The sequence below is a fragment of the Condylostylus longicornis genome, unplaced genomic scaffold (genome assembly GCF_029603195.1).
Source record: "Condylostylus longicornis isolate FDR11 unplaced genomic scaffold, ASM2960319v2 ptg000045l, whole genome shotgun sequence".
Lineage (NCBI taxonomy): Eukaryota > Metazoa > Arthropoda > Insecta > Diptera > Dolichopodidae > Condylostylus > Condylostylus longicornis.
Window position 1 is genome coordinate 1,548,177 of NW_026578014.1, and position 23,967 is coordinate 1,572,143.

The 23,967-nt window shown below is 22.6% G+C and overlaps 1 protein-coding gene across 6 annotated transcripts in view; it reads right to left on the reverse strand.

Annotated features, from left to right (window-relative positions):
- Positions 1–23,967, reverse strand: part of LOC129610626 (very low-density lipoprotein receptor-like) — a 162,540-nt gene that overhangs the window by 19,351 nt on the left and 119,222 nt on the right. For 4 of the 6 annotated variants that reach the window (XR_008697100.1, XR_008697101.1, XM_055523253.1 and 1 more), the window contains 5 exons: positions 22,638–22,856; positions 19,730–20,084; positions 17,520–17,718; positions 16,140–16,289; positions 10,115–12,496 (listed from right to left, as the gene is read on the reverse strand). Coding sequence is in view for 4 of the 6 variants with exons in the window: in XM_055523253.1 (XP_055379228.1) it covers positions 10,115–12,496; positions 16,140–16,289; positions 17,520–17,718; positions 19,730–20,084; positions 22,638–22,856 (3,305 nt within the window). In the remaining 2 variants the exon portion in view is untranslated. The remainder of the gene's footprint in view (positions 1–10,114; positions 12,497–16,139; positions 16,290–17,519; positions 17,719–19,729; positions 20,085–22,637; positions 22,857–23,967) is intronic. The other 2 variants (XM_055523254.1, XM_055523255.1) reach the window with 2 other exon arrangements.

Here is a 23,967-nt window from a genome sequence, read left to right on the forward strand (position 1 = left end):
ATGTATACATATATATAAATTCATATGTGACTTTCATAAATAATGTTTTTGTCTTACTAATTTTGTAAGTAATAACAGTGTTGCCATTTCAGAAAATCAAATAAAAATTTTAACCAAGAATTTTTAAGAATAATATAAAAAAAGTTTTGGTTTGGAAATCAAATTGATGAAATTATGTGATTTGTCAGGTTATTGTAAACAATTTACTATATTTTCTGACAAAAAGATTAAGAGTTACTTTACAGAAATTCATTAAAAAAAAAAAATTAGAACTGGCATTGTTATAGAAATTTGATAAAACTTTTAATTTCAAAAAAAAAAAAATGAGCTGCCAAAATTGTAAAACCTTTCTTGCTTCCGTTTTCACTCTAATCAAAGTAACGCAACAACACTAGTTGTAATTAAGCTACGTGTGCACATATACGCCCATATATAATGTAAGTTTTAGATATATAAATGTTTTTACATCTAGTATATAATTATAACAATATATGTACATAGATACATACATTATAATATGTATATGTATATTTAGAGTCATCAAATTTATTTTGTCATTTATTGGTGTTTTATTTTATTATTACATATTTTTTTTTTAAGGATATTATAATAAAAATAATAATAATAAGAATAAATGGAAAGTAAATTATTAGAGCTTTATTGTAAAAATACACATACACAAACATATTAGAAATATTACAAGTATACAAATAAAAGAATGAAATCTTATTGAATTTATATATTAAAATATAGACTTAATACAGCTATAAATAAGAAGAATTAATATCATAATATTGTTGTATATAACGTGAAAGTTATTTTTATAAAAAAAAAAATATAAAATTTATTTTCTTAATTTCGATCTATTAGTTTTGTTATATTTTGCCATATTATATTGTATTTGTACATTATTTAAAAGATTTATATAATTTAATAAGAGAAACAGAAATTCTCCTATAATTTTAAGTTGAAATTTATTTGAAAAAATGTGGGATGTAAGAAAATCAATTTGTGTTTTAATATCATAATTATTAATAAAACTTAATTTTATTCGTATATTTTAATATTACTTGATTTTTAAAATATTTTAAAATTCTGAATAGCTTAGAAGTTACAATTTTATTAATTAAAATCAATTTCGACTTTCTCATATTTTGATTCCAATTAACCAATAGCCAAATTTTGGCTCGTTAAATATAGGGCTGGATTTATTATGTTCGAATACGAAAATATAAAAGCATTTAGAGATACGTTTTTATAATTTCTGCAATTTTGCCTTATTTAATATTTTTTTTATAAACACATTTACATATAAAATGTGCACTATAATACAAACGTTCTGATATAGAATAAAAAATTTTAACTTGGAAAAAAAAAATATTTAAAATATACAAAATAAAATGTTGGTAATAAAAGCAAAATAAAACCATAATTCTGATTTTTTCCAAAGGAAACCAAAAATCGATACAAAATTTATTTAAAAAGACTATTCATTCCTGCTTTATATAGGAACATATATACATAGCACATATATATAGCATCTATAGAATTTCATTATAAAAAAACGTTGATAAAATTTTTTTTTTTTTTTCAACATTTTCCACCGAAATTTTAATAATCTATACAATAAATTTTTAAATAGAATTTAAAGCGTATTTTGTTTTTTTTTTATTCAAATTTTATTCACGTTTTAAATGTTGTAATGGTATTTCGATTCCCGAGGCTATAAAAAATTATTTGCATTTTTTCCTTTTTCAATTCTTGTAAATTACTCTAGAATGAATTTTTTTTTTATAATTTATGTATATAAAGCAAAAAAATGTAAAATATTATAAAAAAGAAAAAAAAACCTGTCGGAAAATACCGATTAAAATTGCATATTTTTAGTGTCGAATTGAAATAATTTTACGAAAAATAAAATTGTAAATTGATCACTTTTTAAAGTCAAATATGTAAAATATTTGATTTTATTGATGATGTTATAAAATTCAAAAGTGAAACTTTTTCGAATTCGGAAATTTTTTCTTACCAATTTCAAATTGAAAACTAAATTCATTTAATTATAATTATAAGAACGCATATTTTTCTAAATTGCAAGTTTTCGCCAATTTTAATAATTGGAGAATATAGTACGCATATTTGGGGTATACTTATATGTACAAAGTACGAGTACCTATGTATAATATTGTTCTTTAATATTTTCTCAAATTGTTCTATTAGATTCTTCATCTTTATACGAGTATATAATAAATAATACGATAAAACTTCTGTTATAAGAGCATTGCAATTTAAATTCTCATTTTATCTTTGCATATTAGAAACTCTTTTGATTAAAAGAAAATCAAATACAATTTATTTATTTTTCAATTCCTCTTCCTATTTTTCATTAACATTATTTAACGTTTACAATTTCTATTTCCAACGGATAATATCGTGCAATTTTTCTTACATGAACCTATACTTTAATCTTCTAGTTCAAATCTTAATAAAAATATTTAAAATAATTTGCCTATAAAAATGAAAATGTTTGTGTGTATACTTCATTTTGATTAGCTAAATAGAATCTACGAATATGATTTTCGATATGAAGAATTTACAAAATCCGTAAATTTTCAATCTCATTAGTTTTAAAGGTTAATCAAAATTATTTTCTGCCGTGAAAATGTTTTACTACTCAGATTTTTATTGTCCTTTCAACTCTTAACAAAAAAAAAAAACTGAATGAATGGTTTTCAGCTCTTATTTTTTTGGAAATCAAATAGTATAACACTTCACTGTGTATTCTCGGTTTTTTTCTTTCGTATAACTAGAAATTCATTACAGGTTTTTGCCTAAATTTATATTTTATTATTTGATTTTCACTTGAAAATTGAAAACATGTTATCATAGTTAACTTTTTTGTACTTCGGTTAGAAAAAAAAAAGAATTATTTTTCATTTATCTACTAAATTTATAGAATATTATGTATGTTTGTGTATATGTGAAAATGCAAAAGTACATGTGTATTGTGTAAACTGTAATGTATTTACATTATTCTTTTGTTTTTTTGAGTGTTTTTTTTCCTGCTCTTTCATTCTTTTAAGAGTCATTCTGGCAGAACACGACAAGCATTTTAAATACACAATATTATTCATTTGAAAAAAGGAATTTTTTTTTTATAACCAATTATTTTATATTATCTTTTTTCTACTTTATATATACACAAACATACATATATAAATTTTTTTAAGGAAATAATTTTTTTTTTTTTTGTGCTTGTTGTTGTTATTATTATTACTTTTGTATGCTACGAATTAGTGTTAATCTTTATAATTTTTGTATGTTTTTTTTTTTGTTTGGATTTTATTTGTTGTTTTGCTCTTCTTTTTCCATATTCATGCTGTCTATCTGGATAGCGGACAACCTTTTTTAATATTCTTTTGGTTTTCGGCGGCCAGTTTTTTACTCTATTGTTTTATTCTATCTTTTTGTTTTCCTAAATTTCTCTTTATTTTTCTAATTTTCCTTGTTATTTCAGTAGATATACTCTTATACTCGTATATATATACATAAATATATGTATATTTTTTGGAGGAGTTGTTATTTTGAACCGCGTACAATATATACCTACTTGCAAAATATTTCTGTTAATCTGCATGCTGGTTGTGTTTTTTATATTTTCTATTTTTTTTTCCTATTCACGTTATTGTTGTTCATGTAAATTATTCAGAGGAGTAGAAAAACATTAAAAAAAAAATTGTTTTTCCTATACCGTTAACATTATTTGTGAATACTGTTCTTTGCGAAAATCGTAGTCGAAACAAAGACATTTTGATAGACCATAGAAAAACAAACAAAAGAAAAAAAAGTATCAAGATAGAATGGTGGAATTTTAAAACAACCTTGCACAGACTTTTTGTAGGTTTTTTTTTCTGGTTTTTTATTATTTTTACATCTGTAATATTTATAGACAACAGTAAATTTTGTTTTCCTTTTGGTTTGTTAGTTAATTTCTTTTTTTTTTTTGCTTGCTTTCTGTTGGCTTTTGGTTTACCGTCATTTAACATTTATTTCAGCGAAGTTAAAAATAGAAAAGTAAAACAACGTTAAAAATAAATAAAATGAGTAGGAGAAAAAGGAAAAGCACAATGCAAGAAAAGAAAAAAAAGAAATAAGGATAATTTAAGTTTCCTTTTTTACTTTCTGCCTTTTTTTGTTTTTTGGTTTTTCAATTTTTTTTTTTTGTATCAATTTGAGATAAAAATGATAAGAAAAAATCCTTCTCTCAGAAAATAATTTACTAGTATAATTTAAAAGGATTTGCTTCTTCTTGTTTTTCTTTTTCTTATTACTTTTTATACGTATATTGTGTGTGTTTTTTTTTATATTATAGATTATTACCGCCATCATCTATTTGACATGGCAATGAAATTTTAAGAGGGAATTTTGTGCTCATTTAATTTGATTCTGCTTTGTTATACGTTTTTTTTTTTTGTTTTGTTATACTTTTTTGTTTTTTAATAGAAAGTCAAAAATTATTATTCTTAACGTGTTTTTAATTTATAAAAAGTAAGAAGAGAAAAGAAAAGTTTTTCTTTTGTTTTGTTCTCCTTTTGATAATTTTGCTTTCTTCAATCTTGTTGAACATACGAGAAATAAGATGGTATTAAATTTTATTATTTTTTTTTTCTCTTTTCTGATGAAAGATGAAAATTAAAACACTAAATAAGAAACGAAACAAAAATGAAAATAAGAGGAAAAAAAACAAGAATATCTGGTTTTATTATTTTTTAATAATTTAAACGGAAATTGAAGGATAAAACCATCTTTAGTAAAAAGCATTCTATAGAAAAAAATAATAAAAACTTTACTTCAAAAAATGTTAAAGTTGAAATTAAACGATTATGTAAAACATGTTACTTGGGTACGAAAAATCTTTATTTAGACACATATGAATAAAGATTTCCGGAAATGTATTTAAATATTCTTGAGTGATTTACTCAAATTAGTTATCATTTTGCTTTCATAAACTTGTAATTCCAAATAAATTATTGTTAAAATATAAAGTCCTATAATCTTATTTGATATTTTATTTCTTTATTATAACGAGCTTCAACACTACCCAATTTAAAAAAAATCAAATTTCTATAAGTAACTATTTCGTGTCGAATAGCTAATCTTCTAAAAACCGTCATATTAATCATAAAAAATCATAGAGATGAGGCTGTTTCTTGTTCCAGGTATTACTGGAACAGAAAAAAGCAATATGTAATTTATTACACAAATATAAAAGACAAAACAGAATAGAGTTCAAAACGCAAAACAAAAAAAATCCACGAGAATAATTTAATAATGAACTATTTTTTTTTTATTTTCATAGCCGTATGAGTGAATTTTTATAATTACCTGTTTTAAAAATAGCTTTTAAGTCTTTATTATAACTTGCTATTATACAACATTAAAATTTCATCGACAAAAGTTATGATGTAATTTGAAATTTTTATTTAACCTACAATAAAGACATAAAATTTATTTTATATGTAATATTTTAAAATTATTTCAAATTCTAATATAGAGGTCAGAACCTAGAATACTAAATTCATATAAAAGTAATGTTTACCGGTCAAGAATTCTATATAAAATTATAAAAGCATAAAGCATGAAAATTCTAGTGCTGTATATATTTAATTATATTATTTATGAATATAAAGGGCTTATTGTGTGGTATAGAAATATGATCAAGTATCTGAAAACAAAAAACTCTTTATGTTTTCATTCGTAATAATTCAAACCTACTTTTTTTTTTTTAATATTAAAGAGCTCCTTCTTTTGTATATGATGACAATATGAATTGTATAATGTAGCACTTGATTTTATATTAAACATAAAAGGAAACATAGAGTTGAAAAATCAACACAATTTATACAATGAACACTTAACCTTATTTCATTTTTCAAAATTTTTAAAATAATTTTCCTTTTATTGTAAAAATATTTGTCAAAATGTCAAAAAAATAAATCACTATAGCGTCAAATGCATTTTCTTTTAGCAAAAATAATATACAAAAGTTAAACATTTAAATATAATTTTTAAAATCTTTATATAAGAAAAAAATAAAATCTTAAAACATTTTCTTTCTCATCCCTAATTTGTTATGAGTCCTTATTGTTTTTTGTTTTGAGTTTATATTATCATTATGGTTTTTATTTTTGTAATGCTACGGGTACGATTATTTTATACAATTCAACTTTTCTGTCTTTTACGTACATAAATATTATATTTATATATATATACACAAGCTAGGATATTTGTGAAAAAAATAAAAAGGCTTTTGAACAACGAGATTCGAAATACGAAAAAGTTTTTATCACTTGCAAATGACATTGAAAAAAATAATATTTCACTCGATGAGTAAAAATCACATGTGGTTAGTCATAACTACATCAGATTTTTACTCAAAATGTATGAGTTCGTAACTTTAACACCGTGAATTTTTATATAAAAATTCAAGAAAACCGGTTGATTTATGTACATGTGCCCTATATGTGCCCAAAAGTATAAAATCGGCCCATTAAAAACTATATTTTCCGAGGCCTGACATATTGCACATGTATATTAATCTGTGGCATAGCGAAAACAAGCCCATACATAAAATTTCATCAAAATCGGTTCAGCCGATGCCGAAATACATGCCTGTACACACAATTCGACAGACAGACATCTCTCTAAAAATAGTTTATTTCCACTTCTTTACACTGTGTGTTTCCATCGAAAACACGATTTTTGAAATACGGTGTGATCACATAACCCACCTTATTGCATGCAATGCGGTCGTCAAAAAGACAACATAAATAATCAAACTTTTAATATCTAAGTAATGAAAAATTACAGATTCTTGTTTTGTAAATGTGAACTAAGTAAACAAAATGAGATGCTTTCCTCGGTATAATTTTGATATAAAGGAAAAATAAAGTTATAATTTGTATGCAAATATAATTTTGTAAATATGTAAGCAAAATTGAATTTTAAACTTCAAAGAATTATACAAATTTATATAAAAAAATTATGAATTTTTTTTCTTTCATATAGCTACTTCACTTAAAAAAGAACGAAAACGTACGAAAAATCTTAACAAGAATGGATAAAAAAAAATTAGGCACAAAAATACCAAATAAGTCGAGTACCAACTATAAATTATTGCATTCAATTAGGCGCAAAAATATTTAAATGTTAATGTCATGTAATTTTCCAATACGCAAAAGGCTGTATCTAAAGTTAAATTTAATAGCTTTCTAAACTTTTATCTATTATTTCATCCAAAAGGCCATTATGAAACTTATTAAGTTTCAGAAGAGTTATTTCTTTTATTCCAAATCAAGAATTGATTTAATTTCAAAAATTCTAAGAAAAATACGCCTAGCCGTATGCAAAAATTCAATTTTATGCTTTCATTAAAAATCACAACCTTTCATACAGGTAGCCTTGTTCTTTAGGTCAATGAAAGCATTTCGTTATTAAAGAAATAAGTGATTATTTTAAAGATTATGAAAATAATTTGGGTAAGTAAATTCATGGGAATGTTAATAATTTTTATTTTTCTAGGTACGTGCTTAAATCAACGTGCTTAAGCGTTTTTAAAATTTTATTCTTTTATAAATAAAAATTCTAGAACGAATAATAATACAAAATTTAAAACAGTGAAACCGAAGGCAACTTTATATTTTACAATTTATTTATCCATCATCAGAAACACCGAAAATTACACTAGTTAAAGAAACAGATATTTTATCTCTTTCTTTCTTTACTTTAAATTTCCATAAAGATTTTAATTTTCTTTTTTGTTTTCTTTTTTTTATATTTTTATTAAATTATGAAAGTTTTTCTTTGTTAGCTTCATTTTTACGGTTATTACAATTTTTTTTTTCATAACCATAATTCAATGGATTTTTCCAGATTAGATGAGTAAACCATCAAAAGAAAAATGGGAGGAAAAAAAATTGAAAAGTATTTAATTTTATTTGGAAAAACCAGTTCAGAAGTGAAAAAAAAAATGTAAATTAATATAAGATTCACCAATGTACAATAAATATAAATTTACAACAGAGTAAAAAAAAAAATAAAAAAAAAAGTTTTTATTTAAGATTATTAGGATTAAAATTAAATTTAAAAGAAATCTTTAAAATTTACAAGTTTGTAAGCTAATAGCATTTTGGTCCAATCTTATGGTAGCTGCCATATCACTTCAATAATAAAAATTTCTAATTAAATTCATAATTAATTTTCTAATTAAATATTAAAATTGCAATGATTTAATTTGTAAATAAATTTAACAATAATTATTTTGTGAGACTCCAATAATTATAGAATCAATATTATTCGTACGTATATTACAGGATTAATTTAATATATTCTTGTTATACTTCAATACATATGTCTTTAAATTTTAATGTTTCAATTTCAGAGAAATATTTATAACGGATGGTGTAATTTTGATTAAATTATATACACAGTATAAAAATATTATACTTGTAAGCAAACATAATTTGTTTAATAGATTCTTAGAAAGGAAATAATTACATATTGTAGATCAAAGAAACGTGTGTTTTCTTATTTAATAATAGCTACTGCTTATTTGGATAAGATAAGGATAAGCTTCAATTAATTTTGTGCAGTATATATACACTTCCATACATATATTAAATGTATATTAATAATAATTATTTTCACAATATTATTTTAGCTTTTACGAAATATGAAAAAAAAAGGATTCCATAGAAATAAATTTAACAACATACAAAATTAAAAGAAATAATAAATAAATAAACATTATGTATTTTATTATTTTCAATGTGTTAGTTGGGTAACAGTTTAGCTTTACGAGGCATACCTTCAAAAATACTGATAGAAACAAGAAGATTTTTTTTAAATATTTCAATTTTTCTTATATGACGGAAAAAAGTTTTTCATTTTCATTAAGTCACTTCGTTTAGAAGTTTTATGCTATTTGATTTCACTGAAGCATTTATATGAAGGGAATTTTGAATTTGAATTTATTGTACTATAAAAAAAAATTCACTATACTCAGCACACGATTTAAATCACTTGGTTCATTTCCATTTAATGGTCTAAAAACATTGATAAAATGTATACGAGATAGCGTTGTGAAAACAATACGATAATTAGAATGCAATAACAAGACATTCACTATTCCTGCCTAACTCATTGTAATACGAACATGTGAATAAATAAAATACTAAATTTTATTTTTATATCAAAGCAGTTCTGCTAATAAATATTTAAAACTTCGATAATATTTTATTCTAAATCTCCAAATTCTCCATTCTAGTATTCATTTAAATCATTTAAATCATATAGCGCATATAATATGGACATATTGCACTGCACACATATTATTGGTATCCATTTTTTTTCAGCATATACTTTCATAAATATAATTTTTTGAAATAATACAAAAAATACATTATTTTAAATCCTAAGGAAAACATACAAAATAAAATTAAATATATTCCTAAATAAATATTACAAATAACAAAAAATAATAAATATAATTTTTTATATTTTGTTTTGTTATTCTCCCTTTAGTCAAAAACATTTTTTTTTTTTTCGTATGTGTCCTTCAGAGTCACATTACTTTGAAAACAAGGACAAAGAACACAAAACAAACGAAACAAGAACAGAAACCAAATAATATACATGTGTGTAATGTATATGTTTATATGTATATATATATATAATAAATTTAAACCTATAAACGAAAAATCTATTTAAAGTTGGGATAAAATACAAAATAACTACAAAACATTCATTTGCCATGTTATGTTACGAAAAACAGAGAAAAATAAAAAAAAAACCTGGTATGTCTACATTTGTGTGAAAATAAAACATATTAGTATTAATATTGAAAATTTTGTCTCAAGTATACAATATTGTCCCAAAGTACAAACACACATTATAATATACTGCACATATATATAATAATACAGGAGAGTTATACGTGTTAACAGACTATACGAGTATTATTTAAGTTAATTTTTTTTGTTGTATGATTTTTATTTATTTTTTTTTTTTTTTTTTGGTATTTTCTACATAAATAATATTGAGTTTATTGTACAACCTCTAGCTTTAAGCTTTTTACAAAGCCATTTCAAATATATTTTGTCCTCATTTTGAGTAGTCCTTTTCATGTCAGTAAAATTATTTGATTGATTTTTGTTGCCATTAGCTTGATTAGACCTCTTCTTTCTACTCATTTTATACTTTATCCCATTCATTTTATTTTGTTTTTTCAATTTCATTTGTTTTCTTTTATAATATTTTTTTGGTTGTTTTATTTTTTTTAACTTATTGCTTTCTTCTTCTATTTTACGTAAAGTAGTAGTTTTATTACTTTTCCATTTATTTTCAATATGATTTTTTTTAACACCAAAATCTTTAGAATTTTTTTCTTTTATATTTTCATCAATGACATTACGGTCAAGAAATTTTAGTATATTTTTTGTATTTTTTAATACATCAATAATATTGATGTTGTTATTAGTAGTAATAGTAATAGTATTATTAATAAAAGTATCATTATTTCGAAAATTTGAAATTGGTATTGGAATATGACTAGTACTACTTGTATTTAAAGATGATGAAAATTGTATAATTGAAGTATTCGGATTTTTAAGAGAAAACTTATTATGATTATGATATTGATGATGATCATGTTGTTTAATATGAAAGTCATTATATTTATTACTATCATTATTCATATTATCATTTCTACTTTTAATATTATTATCATTATCATTAGCACCGTGACCATCATCAATATTATCAATATCATAATAATATATTACATCGTTCATGTTTCTATCATTGAATTCTTCATCATTATAATATTGTAAAGATTCATTTTGATTTTTTTTATTAGTGTAAGTAGAATTTTTACTAGAACTATTCAAAAGTGTAACAATATTATGTTTTAAGTCTGAAGATGATAATGATAATGATGATGATATTTTATTGATTTTATCATTTCTTAAAATATTTTTCACCTGTGAAGGTATCGTATAATAAATTTTTTTATCAAATTTAAATTTGAAAATATCTGAAATGATATTTTCATTTTTTTTTTTAGAAAATGAAGAACTATTAATTTTTTTAGATGATGATTGAGAATGCATTTTTGAATGTTTTATATGTAATGTATTTCTTTTGTTTGTTGGTCTGAAGGTTGAGTAATTTTTTCTTCTTTCAATTTGATACTCTTTAGAATTTTCTTTATAAAAATTATTTCTAATTTTCATTTCTGATGATACAATTTCATTCGGAATTGTGTTAGTAATCTCATTATGCTCATCAATAGTATTTTTTGCTAATTTCATCGAATTATTCAAAAAGTATTCTTTATTGAATTGAAAAGGTTTATTTTTATCATCTTTAGAATAGGATGTGCTACTACTGTTAATTAAAGGTGATATTGTATTGCTTAATGCTATAATATTTTGTAATGAGTAATAGGACAAGTTGATTCCTGTAATATTCTTATTTTTTCCTTCAATATAATTATCCTTGTAGAGAATTGAAGAATTTGAATAAATATCATAATTATTTGTTTCATTATTGAAAATTTTATCAGAATCATTAATGTAATATTTCCAAGTTTTATAAAAATTTATTGAGTAAATCCAGGAAATAAAGTTTTTTAGAAAATCTTTAATAATTTTTAAATTAAAAACTTTTCTTTGTTTATATTTTGAATGAAGTTTAGGTTGAAGTAGGTTACTATTTTGAATTATGTTTTCTATATTTTTTGTATCTGAATTAAATTGCATATTTTTAGGGAAACGGATTTCCAATTGTTCACTATTATGCTTTAAATTTATGATAGGTACGTCTTTATACTTGGAATTATGTTGATTTCTGATGAATTTCATCTCATCAAAATTTTTATTTTTAATTTTTATTTGGTTACCATGTGATACATCACTATTTTCATTTATTAAAATAGTGTGATCTGATCCACTATCATTTATTTTGTTTTTACGTTTTAAATCATAAGAATTTCCATGTAATTGTGAATTTCTTTCAAGATGATGATTTGAATTATTAGTATAGTTAGTTTTTTCGAAATGCGAAAAATTCGATATCATATTATTATTTTGATTTTGCAAGTCATTTTCTAATATAGCATTTCTTTTTTTAATATTCTTTTTAAAATCTTTTGTATTTTCATATTTGTTGTAAGAATTTCTTAAATTTTCATTATTCATAAGGTAAATATCTTCTGTTTTATCTACCTTTGATTGAATATCTTTATTTTTTAAAGGATTATATTCATCCGTTTTTACTTTTGAATTTTTTTCATCATATTTATTTATATCAATATCATAGGTAATCATATTTTCATCATTACTATTGAGTTCATTATCACTGAATATTTGTGAACAAATCGTATAAAAATATAGATCTGAATATAAATCGTAATATGGAGAGTAATAACTAGATGCCTCTGCAGTATTATTTTAAAGATGTGTTGTTATTATTATTATTATTTTTTTCGAATTTAACAACCATGTCAAAAACAATCGTGAGGAACAAACATATAAGGATTTATATGCACATGTGTATTGGTGTGTGTTCATGGAAAATTGTATGAAATGCGATAAGTAGAACAATACGTGTTTATGTGAATAATTTTAAAATACCGTTTTTTGTTCGTATTATATTTTTTTTTTGTGAAAAAGAGGTATAATAAACCAAATAAAAAGAAAACGGCATATAAAGCAGAATCGATGAAAAAAATTTACGATGCAGATGAATTGCCCAGTAAAATTTATGATGAAATGTACATGTATAAAAATAAAAAAAATAAAAAAAAAATTAAAGTAATTTACCATTAGTTTATGCGTACACATTCATACACATATATGAATTTTAAAATTTCATATGTATATGCATGAATATGCTCTTACATATAAATAATAAAATAAAATTTGGCAAAATAAATAATAATTTACAAATAAAAAAAAAAATATAAAAATTGACCAACCAAAGTGTAAATATAAATAATAAATATAAAACTTGTTTGTTTAAAAAATAAAAAAGGACGAACAAGACGAAACCAAAATATTTTTGTAAAGAAGAAATGGAATTAAATAAGGAAAATTATTTAAAGTATTTTATAATTTTATAGAAATCCTTTACCACAATTGTGGTTCCGAATCGAGTGAGTAGAGTTTTACGCTCAAATTCGTTGTGTGACAATTTAAAAATTACGGTTTCTTTATTTCACTGAATATGTATGTATTTACAATCCGCTAGAGATTACTTATTTTCGAAGCTGATAGTTGTAATTCGAAAATATTTAAACTGGTATCGGATTTGAATATTTAAATTTCATAGAGTTGTTTTTGTTATTTTAAAATGCTTGAATTTCTTATAAAAACAAACGCTCGATAAATTCATAATTTTTTTAAAAAAATTATATTAAAAAGATTTTTGGAGACTAGCAGCAAATGCTTTAACACTAGACTATAGTTATAAGCAGGAAAATCTTTCATAATGATTGATTTCACTTTTAAGTTATGCTTAAATAGCTAAAGTTTTCATTGTTATAATGAGGCATAAAATTAAGAGGAATTTCAAGAAACCAAGATATTTTCATTCATACACATATATCTCATTTATTTATTGTCATTGATAATTCTAGTTCTGCTAGAACATATAAAATAAGACATACTCTCGCGAAAATAATTTTAAAGGTAGTATTTATAGGCTGAAAACTTTCACGATATGAAACCAACTTAGCACCAACTTAGAAGTAAAAGTTATTAAACAAGTTATGAAGAAGATGTTGATACAAAAGATGTTGCAAATAGAGGAAAAACTTTGTTTTCTACGAATTTAGCAATCACACTTCAACTACATCTTTGACACTGATCTAAATATTAAATTAAATTTTTTATTCTTTATAACAAAATATGAATGTTTTGTTATTAAAAAAAAAAAAAAATTCATTTTTATTATTTTGTGTTTATTTTCTTTATTGCTTGAATACTTTTATATTTTACTCTAAAATATTATTTAAGTATAAAAATTTATTATGCATGAATTGGGAAATTAGTAATTGAGTTGAGATTTGAAATGTTGTCATATTTTATTTTTAAATTGTTTTTTTTTTCTTCTTTCTTTTCATTTTTTATGTTTATTTTTGCTATTATTTTTTTGTACTATGATTGTATGCGTTCATAAATTTACTCATGATTAATATTCATGATAGAGGGTTTAAATAAAGGTCCTTATTAATGAAATTACGGTGATATTTAAATATGATTCATGGAATAAAATTATTAAACTATGTACAGGTATATAGGTAAATATTATTATATAAGAGTTTTTATTGAAATGGACTGAGAAAAAAATTGAATTTTATATTATTATTATTCGAAATTTTAAATGAAAACCGAGGTGACAATCATAACAATTTACAAATTGTACTTACATATATAAATATACATACATTTATCATTAAATATTTTAATATGTACATAATTTATACATTTATAGATGGCAGTAAAATATTTTATAATTTTTTATTAGCACAATAATAATTATTATTCCGTATAGCGAATATGACGGTCATCAGAGAATTAATTTGAGAAAAATTTTTACATTTTTTGTGTTTTTTGATAATTTATCACTTTGTCCTTATTATAACCAGCACGTTATAGTTTTATGTTAATTTCATATTGCAAGTTTTTATTATAATTTATTAAATATACGTAAAAATTAATGTGTATGTCCGTTTTTAAAAATTTTCTTGCTCAAAACTAATGGAAAATGTAAATATCTCCGTTAGTGTTAGTTATTGAGAAGTCAAGTGCCTATTTTGTATTAATCAAGTACGCTAAAGTTATATAAGAAGAATTTATTGAAGAAAAAGATTTTGAAGAATAGAAAATTTACTAAAAAACATTATACACTACACTTATTATATACTAGAAATATTTCCAGACACCTGGTTGAAAAATTGCAAATTAGAAATTCAATTCAATTTTATGACATATTTTCTTTTTTAAAATAGCTACAACACCACCAATTTTTTTACAAAAAAAAAAAAACAAATTAAAAAGTATCAAATTAATAAACTGAAAAAAATATTCTAAATCGAAAAGTAGGAAAATATCGAAACCAAAATTTGTTTTTTTGTAGAAACATACAATGCCACTTCCTATTTCGGTCAAATATTAATACCAGTGCCAGAAATTTAAATATTTGTAATCACTATATTGTATAAATTTTGGATAGTACCTGAAAACCTTAAACCTATATAATTTATTTAAATTTTTACAATTACTACTTTTATGTTTCAAAAGATTAAATTTACATGGTTAATGTTCCATCTCAGTTGTGTTATGTATCTATTTCAAGTTTACTTAGTCATATTAGTAAACAAAATTCACCTATCTATAGGGAACAATTTCGACTTAAAAAATTCAAAACGCGTAAGGGTGGGCAATATTTTATCACAATTATGTATATGTGGAACAGGGTAAAAATTATATGATTTTCCACAATTTAAAAGACGTAAAATTGAGAAACAACGTAATTTTAATTTTGTATAACTAACTTATATTATTGAACTTTCCTCTCTTTTTTTTTTAAGTCAATCTGAAAATTTTTAAATTTTTCATTTATTCAAATCTTAAAGATTCTAAAATAAATTAAAGATTAGTAAATTCGTGACTATTGAGTATTTTTTTACTGAAGCTATTATTAAATAAAAAAAAAGAGTACTTGCAGTAAAGAGTAATTGCAGGACCTAATTCCATGATTATATTTAAAATTTATTGCGATATTTTAGTTATTTTAAGTAATTTTAATTAAAATAAATGGAAAATTACAATTAGATATTTACTAAAAGCAAGGTAGTCATAATCAAAGTTATTAAACAATTTTTTATATGAAGTGAAAGTTAGAAAATAGAATGTTGTACATTTTTTTTTTTTGGTGAATAATCCAGCACCAATTAACTCCACTTATACAGAGAATGAGTTTAGAGAGAGTAAGTATAATGAATTTTAGTTTTTAAGCTGATATTGAAAAAAAAAAATTTTTTTTTTTTTCTAGTATATTTCTTAGCGATATCATACCATTGTTAAGTTCTGTTGAAGTTTTAGTTTTATCACTTGATGTTCCTGAATTTTTATTGGCATTAGCTTGCGTCGCAGTTTTATTTGTTACCAATACATTAGGTGAAACTGTAGTTCTTCTTCGATATGGCGATATTGTTGTTGGTTTTACTAATTTCATAATATTCATTCATAACATCGTAACAAATGTATGTAAAATTTTTTTTATATTGATTTTTTTTTGTCCATTGCCAAATTTTGATTTTGATAATATTGTGTTAATGTTTTCAAAAACAAAAAAAAAAGTGTTTGTTGGAACAAAAATAAAAAAGAACAAAAATATAGTTAAAAATTTAGAAAAAAAGAAAGCCAAAACATATAATAAAATTTAATTAAAAAAAAAAATTTAAAATTAATAAACAATTTTGTTACATGAAAAGCAAACACAAAAATTTAAAATAAAAAAAAAAACCAATATTAAAAAAAAAAATTTAAAGAAAAAATAGAAAACCGACAAAGTATTAAAATAAAAATTATTTCAAAAATTATTGAACTTTTAGTTACAAAATAAAAAGTAGAAAACACTCTATGTATAGTTATGGTGTTATTTAAAGAATCAAGAAAATAAATTCCAAAAATATTTTTACACAATAAAATTTCTCGGACATATAGTAGCCCCAAAAAAACCCAAAACCTTTATTGACTTTAATATTTTATTGAATAAGTAAGAGTGTTCGTGTCCTGCTCTTATACGATTGTGTTTTTGCTCATTTGAAAATTTTAGATTTTGAAAATTTCTGTTCTAAATTCAAACTGCAAAGTTTTTGTAAGTGTTTTGTCTTTCTTTAAAATCTATAATATCAACTAGATACTCTGATATTGTTCACTGGAATATTTTTTTATTCAAATGTATTCTAAGGCATTTATCGTTTTAATGAACAAAACTACTAAATGCAACGCAAAGCAATTATTATCCACATACTCTTATAAATTTTGGAATTACATAAAAAAATATGCTTATTATGTAACAATTTTCGAATTTCCAATATTAAAAATTTTATTGTGCAAAAAATTCATACAATTTCTTATACGAAATTCTAGTAAGTTCGGAACTTTTTTTTTTGCAAGATTATCCTGTCTCATGAGAACACTTATGTTTTTTTTTTCAATAATTACAAATAAGTGACGAAAATTTTAAACGCCAATATGCAAATTTTATAAATTTTCTTTAATATTAATAAAAAAAGCAATGTTATTATAAAATCTTTAATGTAAAATCTGTGACTAACAAATTATTTGCTTTTTTTTTGATTGAAACTTAATACTGTATTTCATACTATAAAACATTCAAAAACAACAAAGAAAATAAAATGCATATAAATTTTGTATTATTTTACTTACTGTCTTCAACACACATCAGTCTATCTTCCATTAATTTTAATCCTGTTGGACATGCACAGGATATACGTGGGCTACGTTCATTTATTTTTGGTGCTGGTAGACACAAATGTGAACAATGACCATTCACTGATTGACAGTGATTTGTGCCATCTGGTTGACGATATGGATGATATACATGAATTGTCATCGGATGTTGAACCTATTTGTTAATATACGAAAAAGAAATATGTATAAAAGATGATATCAAATACCTATGTATATATAAATGAGAATTACATAAAAAAAATGTATTAAATGAAAAAGTAATTAATTAATAGAATGTAGGATAGAAATGATAATTAAATAAAATCTAATATTTATTTTAAGGTTAAATCGTAAGAATTTTCATTTTTATTTGGAAATTATTTCTTAATTTTAAATCTGATCTGTTTGCTGATTTTTGTTTGCTTATGGATTCTTGAATTTCAATTTTATTTTGAAATTTTTATAAGATTTTTTTCCCCTTAACGTAATCTTAGTAATTACAGTCTTTGGTTAAGTCCAATCAAAAAATGTTTTTTAAATATTGGATTATGAATTTTATTTCATTCTTAATTCTTAATTCTATGGTTATATTAATTAAGATTGTAATGAAATCATTACTAGCTTAAATTTCTTTAATAAAATCATTGAATATTTGTACTTTCATAGTCAGTTCCATTACCAACCTATTCAACCATTTTTACTTATTACAGGGAAAATGTAAGAAATTATTCTTAGAAATACCTACATATGTCATTATATAATATTCTAAAAAATTAATTTGGACATTTGAAGTCTAGACTAAGACCACTTTAGAAATAACATTTCTAAAAGATCAATACTGTGGTAACAAAGTGTTTTTACATTTGATACAATTCAAAAAGAAATTTATTTACTTATATTATTGAATATATTTTATATTGCAATCTTTTATTTTATAAAATTTCAGCAGAACTGTCATAAACACATATACATACTAACAAATTTTCAATTGAATTTTAAAAATTGCATTCAGACAAATATTTGGAAAAGAAAATTTTGAGAATTGTTTTTTTGTTAAGCAAAAATTTTTCAATTCTGTCTTTTCAAAAATATTAAAAATTTTTCTTGAAATAGAATATGGCATTAATGAAGAACATGTTTTCCAAGTTATTAAATTCGTAATAAATTTTCACCATACGTGATTTTCTGAGAACCTCATGTCAAACATACATTTGGGATAATTATTGAAATTCACTAACGATTATGGCATTAAAACTTCATAATTTTTCATTTAAATGATAAATCTCCTTAGATTATCCAAAAATATTTTGATATCTTTCATATGTATGTAGGTATAATATTGAATTTACGCCGGAAAACCAAAACCAAAAACATCATACTGAAATTTCAGAAAAAAACATAAATATCCTTTTGATAAATTATTCAAACATTAAGTTTTTTTACTTTTCTCCAAACACCTTTTTGCTGATAATTCACCCACATCGTATCAGTATTGCAGTCATCTCAGAGAATATGTTTAAAATTATACAAAGGTTTTGCAATAAATTTTTAATTCGCTATGTAGATTATTTTTGAGTTTCGTATCTCAACATTTTAAAACCAATAGTATTAGCGTTTAAATGGTATTTTTATTAAGTCAAAATATTTTTTTTATTTTCAAATAATAATTAAATTCAAATAACGCCTTTTATTTCGTATAATTGCAACAAGTTAATAAATTTTTATATAAATGACATTGTGTTTAACAAAAAATTTCGGATTTTTCTTTCTTTTTTTTCTGTCGGACTAAAAGGAAAATTGAAAATTTTCTAAATGACGGAAAAAAAACCACAACCATTTGTATAATTAATTTTAATTTTACCACTAAGATTAATATGATCCCTTATATTTTGTGATCCTTTTTTTCTCTCTCTTTCTCTCTGTGTTTTTAAAGTAATCTATAATGAATGCTTGTATGTAAATTTTATAACCATTTGTTGTTATACACCTTTGCATATAACGTATATCAATTTTCAATCCCACATACTTAAATAATACTTAAATTCAATATTATTTTTTCACAAAAAAAAAAAAAAAAAAACGAAAAACGGATGAAGGTCACACGCAATCAAATCATAATCAAAAATACACAAAATACAAATACAAACATAAATAAATATGAAAAAAAAAAAAGAAATCTTTTTTACCATATGAAGTGCTGTAATTGCTTCGACACCTTCACCATTAAATTTGTTTGCTTTAAATACAGTTTGTTTATCCCAATCAGTCCAATACATATAATCCTCGAATGTTGTAATTGAAAATGGATGTCTTAGTGATTCAGATGAATATAATATTAAACGTCTATCAGTACCATCATAATTACATGATGAAATCACATTTAGTTTAGCATCAACCCAATAAACACGTTTCTTAACTAAATCTAATGTTATACCATTTGGCCATTTAACATCATATGTAACAATTGCTTGACGATGTGTACCATCCATACCGGCACGTTCAATTTTTGGATTTGCACCCCAATCTGTCCAATACATCCAACTATATCAATATAGAAAAAAAAATATTATTTTCATATGCTTATATAAAAACAAAATAAATAAACAAAATATTTACTTAGTTAATAATATATTAATGCACATGTAGTTTCATTTATACATCTATATTCAAATACATACATACATATATTGAATATGTATATCTGAAGTTTGCATTAGACAAGCAATTTTAAAAAAACACGAACAAGGTAATTGGAATTGATAATATAGTTAGCTTTTTCTTTTAAGGATGAAAACAATATGGTACAACAAGGGTATTGAATTTTTTGGAAAAAAAAGATACCATGTATACATAAATAGTTAAAATAGGTCAAAAATAAACGTGTTTAGCTTACAATTCAAGATAAAGAACTGTCAAGGAATTATATACAATATTTTGTTGTCTTTTTAGGGTTATAACTTAAATATAAATGACCCAGGTTAAAAAAATATCAAGTTTTAATAATCAAAAATTTACTTTATATTTTATAAATTTAAAAACTTATTTTTTGAAGGTTTGGGAAACATAAAAAACTTAGAAAAGTTTTGTTGAGAGAAATTTAAACTTTTTATTGAAAAAGTTAAAAAAATAAATGTTTTTTTTTTTCGATGATAAAATTTATACTTTGTTACTTTGTTGAATTAAAACATTTATTATAATTTTTTCAAATAAAAATTATCACAAAATTTCGTATAAAAAATATAAGAAATTCCGACATACTAAGTGTATTTTGAGTTGCCAGCGTAAATTTTTTTAGCGTTCCATTTAACCATATATAAGACTCTATAAATAATACGTGCATCATACAAAAGAAACTAGTATGTAATTATTTATAAGATTTTTGAGGATGTAGTTACATATCTTCCGGTACATGGTTTCACAATTTTGTATAAAAAATAAATGTGAAATCTTGAATATGAAGTTTAGTTCTTAGTCCACTATAAGACGATTTTCAATTCAGTTCAAAACAATGCTTCAGTTACAAATAATATCAATTACTCTGTAGTAGTCTGGACGGTCATGTGTGAGGAATACAAGCATTAATAAAAAAGTTAAAATATATGTAGATAATATTGACGGAGTGAAATATTTTAAGGCATTTTCGATTCCCTTGAAAAAATCAAATTCAATTAAAGTGAGGGTGAAGTCACAATTAAGTTTTCTTTTGAACAATAAATATTGTTAAAATTAAACTAGCTGTTAATAATCATAATCTACAGCTTGTTTTTAAGTAGTTTAAATGATATAATCCAAACATGATTAATTTTATCTGCAATCTTTCAACGATAACTATCTGTATAATTATTATATCGTATATTTTTTTCGGTTTTTGAAAACTAAAACTAAATATTAACTTCATACAAATCATCATATGCAATAAAACATTTTGAAAACTATAATATTCAAGGTAGCAATTTTAAAGAATTTCAAAAAATCATGTGCGCTACTCCTTCAATAAGTCCTTGTAAATTCTTTATTTTTAAATTTGAATAGCTTTTTTACTATTACGTAGCATATTCCAATATAAAAGGATCATATTTTTTAAAATTATATTTTGAAGTGTTTTCAAAATTTTTTATGCATTATGTTTATCTTTTTCAAAAAAATAATATTAAAAAATAAAACAATGCAATTCTTCAAATGGAAAATTCAATTATTTTTTATAAAATTTCATAAAACTTTATTCACATATTATAAGCTCTTTGTGAAAAATCAATTTTGATATTAAATATCGTATATTTATAATATACTAAAAAAATCTGATGTGGTCAACTCATAGTCGACGGAAAAGTCAATTTTTTGTTTTGATGAAAGTATTGAACAGGATTTTGAAAATGTATTTTACACATTTTTGAATTTACATTTACATAGTTACATTCAATAACCTTAAGCTTACATGTCTAGAAAAACTAAAATTTCGTTCTTAGTAGAGGTTCACTTCCTGCTATCCGAATTCTCTGAAAAGTTAATCTATTATTTCGGAAAAGAAATTTGTCTTATTTAGTAAACCGAACTCAAATAACAAAATTCAAGAAATTCCGTCAATTGGTTTTTTATATATATGGCAAAAAATTTAAAAATTGCCCGAAATAAAGACTCAATTCCCAAGACCTGTCATACGTCAAAAGTTTATTAATCCGTGATATAACCAAAATAAACTCAGATATACATTAACATCAAAATTAATTTAATTGAAATTAAGACATGTATGCGGGCTATTTGTGCACGCGCAAATAATTTCAGAGAAACCAAAAACCTGATATCTCGCTAAAAATAGTTTATTTTCGCTTTCCTACTATGTAGAAATGCGTTTCTACAGAAAACTTGATATGGAAATTTTTTGCGCCACCACCCATAACCCCCTATTTTATGCAATGAGATCGGTAATAATATATCAAATGCATATATTTCATATTAAATATTTTAGCATATACAAAGGATTTAAAACACAGAAATCAATTAAAATTAAGTATGTCAATATAATTTATATTATATAGATACTTGTAAAATAATATTTGAATATTGTTTTTGTCTTTATTATTATGATTAACTTACCCGTCAATTGGATCTAAAGCAATTGCTCTTGGTATATCCATATCATCTTCAATAAGGACTTTACCCATATTACCATCAAAATTTATTAATTCAATTGTGCTCTTATGTGTATCTGTAAAGTAAATATGACTATAAACCCAATCAACAGCTAAACCATCAGATGTCACAGAACGATCTTTTAATACAATTGTTTTGTCATTGCCTTCATCAATAGGAGCTCTATATTAAAATATAAAATAAAATATTTTTTTTTTTTAATTTCCTCTGTTTTAGTTATGTATAGCTGAATGATAATGAATTTTTCATATTGAGTTTTTTGAATAGCTTTAACAATAAATAAAATATAAAATAATAAAAAAAAAATAAATGAATATTCAAAAACTTTAGTATTAATTATGATATTTTGTAAATTAAGATAAAAGTCAAAATCAGAATCAAAAAAAATTTTAAAATATTTTTAATACTTAAATTGATTTTTGATTGTACTTAATGTCAGTTCTATTTTAACAGAATTTATAGTACATTATTCGATTTATGGAATAAGAGACAATAAATTGTATGCTCTGTGTGTGAGAGTGTGTTTGTTTTATTTCCAGTACTTAATATATTCTTTCATGACATATCCAGAGATTTTATGTCATAGCAAATAATACTTGAATTATTCAGAATCGAAGACAAACAAAAAAAACTAAATTTCAAAAGGATTCTTTTGAAATTATTGAAATTTGCTTTTTTTTTACTGTACATTTTGTTAAAGTATTTTTCCCTATGATTACAATCAATATTTTACGTAATCAAAGTCCTTAAGAATAAATATTCTTTGATCATGAATAGAAAATTTTATGTTTTTAATTTCTCCATGGACAGAATTTATGTGCATATGTGTATTTAGTTATCTACATGAAATTATTAATTATAGGTGATATTTGAATTATCTAATAATTCTTTGCAAATATTTTTAAATAAATTCTGTAAAATAATTTATATAAATAACACAAACTAACATTAATTTTTTTAATTTTTAAATGGAATTGAGTTCAGTTTCTGCCAAAAAATTTGATTTTGTATTAAAAGATCAAAAGCTTGTTAAATTGTTAAAGGGATTGCTTAAAATCAACTTAACATTTTATAAGTTAATTTTAAAGAATCCCTTTAACAATTTGATTTGAATAAACATTATTTGAATCTTCTTTTCTAATAGACGAGAATCAACTTAAGAAAAACAATCTTAGAACCATAAATGTACAATTACAAAAATAAATTAAGAAACTGGATTTACTAATGTAATAAATTAGCAATGGATGAATTAAAAAATTTTCCTTTTTACTTA